This window comes from Rhinopithecus bieti, unplaced genomic scaffold, assembly GCF_001698545.2.
Source record: "Rhinopithecus bieti isolate Rb0 unplaced genomic scaffold, ASM169854v2 scaffold_26603, whole genome shotgun sequence".
Classification (NCBI taxonomy): Eukaryota; Metazoa; Chordata; class Mammalia; order Primates; family Cercopithecidae; genus Rhinopithecus; species Rhinopithecus bieti.
This window is the reverse complement of record NW_016812252.1, coordinates 424,382-428,286: the sequence shown is the minus strand read 5'-3', so window position 1 is coordinate 428,286 and position 3,905 is coordinate 424,382. Positions and strand designations below refer to the sequence as shown.

General features: G+C 37.3%; 1 protein-coding gene across 1 annotated transcript in view; it reads right to left on the bottom strand.

The window, feature by feature from the left end:
• PIK3CB (phosphatidylinositol-4,5-bisphosphate 3-kinase catalytic subunit beta) overlaps nucleotides 1–3,905 on the bottom strand; it is a 195,695-nt gene that overhangs the window by 113,751 nt on the left and 78,039 nt on the right. Inside the window, 2 exon segments of the mRNA XM_017895819.1 lie at nucleotides 1,677–1,714; nucleotides 1,716–1,900. Of these exon segments, the coding sequence (XP_017751308.1) occupies nucleotides 1,677–1,714; nucleotides 1,716–1,900 (223 nt within the window).

Here is a 3,905-nt window from a genome sequence, read left to right as displayed (position 1 = left end):
TATTCTTCAACTTTTATGGGCATGAGAACAAAGGGAAAACTTTTATAATGGATAAAATTCAAATTCTATAAAATCTTTGGGCCAGGTGCTGTGGCTCTGAAGGCTGAGGCAGGCAAACAGCTCAAGTCCAGGAGTTTGAGACCAGCCCAGGCAACATCCTGTCTCTACTATTAAAAAAAAAAAAAAAAAAAAAACTAGCTGGGCATGGTGGGTTGCATCTGTATGCAGTCCCAGCTACTTAGGACGCTGAGGTGGGAGGATTGCTTAAGACTAAGGGTCGAGTCGAGGTTGAAGTGAGCCATGATCGCCCCACTGCACTCTAGCCTGGGCAACAGGGCGAGACCTTATCACCAAAAAACAAAAACAGAAACAAAAAACAAACAAAACAAAACACACCTTTGTAGCTCTAGAAAACAGAAAGGAATACTTTCTAATCAGGTCACTAATATATAAGAAAAAATTCTGTATGATACATAACTATAAACTTGTTAATTGGGAAATTTTTATTGCCAAAAATAAACTAGCCATCCTCTGAAGTAATCAAATATTTTTAAATATGACAGTATCACTTAGTAAACTAACAAGGTTCTATTCTAATGCACTCAGAGGGAGTAGTCCCACAGTATAATCATTAGCAAGCCTGAATTATTAGAGGTTAAGATCAAAGAATAGTATGTTAAAGGGGATGGTACTGTATTATCCTGTAACAGTGAATCTGATCAATACTGACACCCAATCCAAATACATAAACCTCCAATGGATTTTCTGGTTTTGTATTTAATCTGCAAAGTCCCCTCCTCAGTAACCCTTTGTAGTTCCTAATTCAAGTCAGTACCTTCTCTAAAGCAAGATATTTATATACCATTAGCCCCTGAGACTCCTAATATTATATAGCAAGAGAGACTCCTCCAAGTTCCTGATTGTGTTACTCACAATTTTCTGTAGAATAAATTTGCAAGGAATAATGTGGACATATTTCCTGACTCTCTACCAAAATAACTTCTACTTAAAGATAATTTCAGTTAAGAAGTAAAATTTGTCAATAACTTATTTATGGAAACATCAAACAGCTTAAAGTCTTGGTTGGCATAGAGAATTGTGTATAAAATATGTTCATTCTATAGGAGCAGCTCATAAGAAACTAAGGCTAATGTCTCCCTTAGTGAAGGACTTCTCAAACTATCTGAGGTAAAGCAACAACTTTTTTCCTTCCAATCCATCAAAGACCAATATTTTGTAAAATAAAACAAATCAGTCATGCACAGTGGCTCACGCCTGTAATCCCAGCACTTTGGGAGGCTAAGGTAGGAGGATCACTTGAGCCCAGAAGTTTGAGACCAGCCTGGACAACACAGAGAGACCCCGTCTCTATTTTTAAAAATTAAATAAATAATAAATCCTTAGACCACAAAAACATATACTAAACATAAGTCCTTGGATGCTATGGCAGTATCATATTGCTAGAGGGGTTTCTAAACATTTATTCTCAAACTCTATACTTACCTTATCTCAAACTGGAACAACTTACAGATCAGCAGTGGTCCATGGACCACACTTTGAAAAGCAATGTCTTAAATATACTTACTATGTGTCTGTATAGAGATAGATAGATAGATAGATAGATAGATAGATAGATAGATAGATAGAGAATTCATACTAAGAATTTTTAATATTACCTTTTCCTATAAGGACTCCAATTTTGAGTCTAATTTTCCCCTGGGTCACAACTTCTTGTCACTAATTTGAGAACTGGAAGAAAAGGTCTGACATCACAGAGTCTTCGTGTTTCATCTTCAAGCTCCTCATATACAGCAGTCTGGTTCACACATGCAAACATATAGGAGTCAATATCCATAAGGAGGTTGAACATTGGGTAATTGTGAACTTGCTTCCATAACATCTATGAGAAAAAAAAATAAGACATTTTCTGGAATGGAAACACTTGCTCAAGTGTACAAAGATATAAGGATACTCACTGCAGCACTGTTGGTAAAAATAAACTATGAACAAATCAAATGTTTAGCAATATAGGATTGGTTAAATGAATTACAGAATATTATAGAACTGTAAAAATAATAGAAATATATACAGAAAAATAGAAAAAATATAAATTCATTCTGAAATGGAAAACCATACCAAATATTCAAGTTTTCTTAAAATAGCAAATTATAAGAGAGTATATGTGGTATTATCCCATGTTTGTAGGGTAATATAATGGCATAGTACACAAAAAATGCATTATAAATGAAATTACTAAAAGCAAATTATCTATGACAAGACTCAATGAAAACTTTCATTTTTCACATTCCTGTGAAATATTCCTTTCTTGATCACTCCTGATCAAAAAAAATTTAAAGTATGTATTACACTTCCATACAATATTTAAGTTATTTTTGTCCTGTATTCTTTTCTTTTATCAGGGATATCCTTACTAACACTGTCCTGTCAGAATGATAATAATCAATTTCTCAACATCTCTTTCCATGTCTCCTGGATGAGATAATATAAAAGTTCACCACACAAAAACAAAGAGAGATTGCATATTTTGTCAACAGCCAGTACAAAAGCTAAGAGCTGAAAATAACAGACCCAAAGTAAAAATTGTGGCCAATCCTCAGGTCAGATTCAGTTACATAAAACATACAGGAGAAAGTACAAGCAACAATAATAATAAAAATAGGTAAACTTTTCATTCTTAAGGCTCAAAATAGTAAAAGAAAATTAAGAAAAAAAGGTAAACTGAACTTCACCAAAATTTAAAACTTCTGTACAGCAAAAGACATTATCAAGAGAATGAAAAGGCAACCAACAAAATGGGAGGTAATATTTGCAAATCATATATATCTGACAAGACATTAATATCCAGAATATATAAAGAACTCCTACAACTCAATAACAAAAAACAAAGTTTAAAAATCGGTACAGGTTGGCCGGGCGCGGTGGCTCAAGCCTGTAATCCCAGCACTTTGGGAGGCCGAGACGGGCGGATCACAAGGTCAGGAGATCGAGACCATCCTGGCTAACACGGTGAAACCCCGTCTCTACTAAAAAAAAATACAAAAAAAAACTAGCCGGGCGAGGTGGCAGGCGCCTATAGTCCCAGCTACTCTGGAGGCTGAGGCAGGAGAATGGCGTGAACCCGGGAGGCGGAGCTTGCAGTGAGCTGAGATCCGGCCACTGCACTCCAGCCTGGGCGACAGAGCAAGACTCCGTCTCAAAAAAAGAAAATCAGTACAGGTCTAGAAAAGACAGTTCTCCAAAAAAGATACAAATGACTAGTAAGCACAAAAAAAGATGCTCAACATCATTAGTCAAGAAGGAAATGCACATAAAAACCACAATGAGGCTGGGTGCAGTGGTTCACGTCGGTAATCCCAGCACTTTGGGAGGCCATGGTGGGCAGATCACGAGGTCAAGAGATCAAGATCATCCTGGCCAACATGGTGAAATCCTGTCTCTACTAAAAATACAAAAATTAGCTGGGCATGGTGGCATGCACCCAGCTACTCAGGAGGCTGAAGCAGGAGAATCACTGGAACCCAGGAGGCAGAGGTTGCAGTGAGCCGAGATCGTGACACTGCAATCCAGCCTGGTGACAGAGCGAGACTCCATCTTAAAAAAACAAAAAAACCACAATGAGATATCACTTCACATCCATTAGGATGGATATTATTAAACACACACACACACACACACACACACACACACATAAAATATGGCATGTGCTTGTTGTCTCAGCTACTTGGGAGGCTGAGGTGGAAGAATTGCTTGAATTCAGCCAAGAGTCTGAGTCCAGCCTGGGCAACGTAACAAGATCATATCTCTTAGACAAACAAAAAAAGGAAAGAAATAATGAAAAGGAAGGAAGGAAGGAAGGAAGGAAGGAAGGAAGGGAGGGAGGGAGG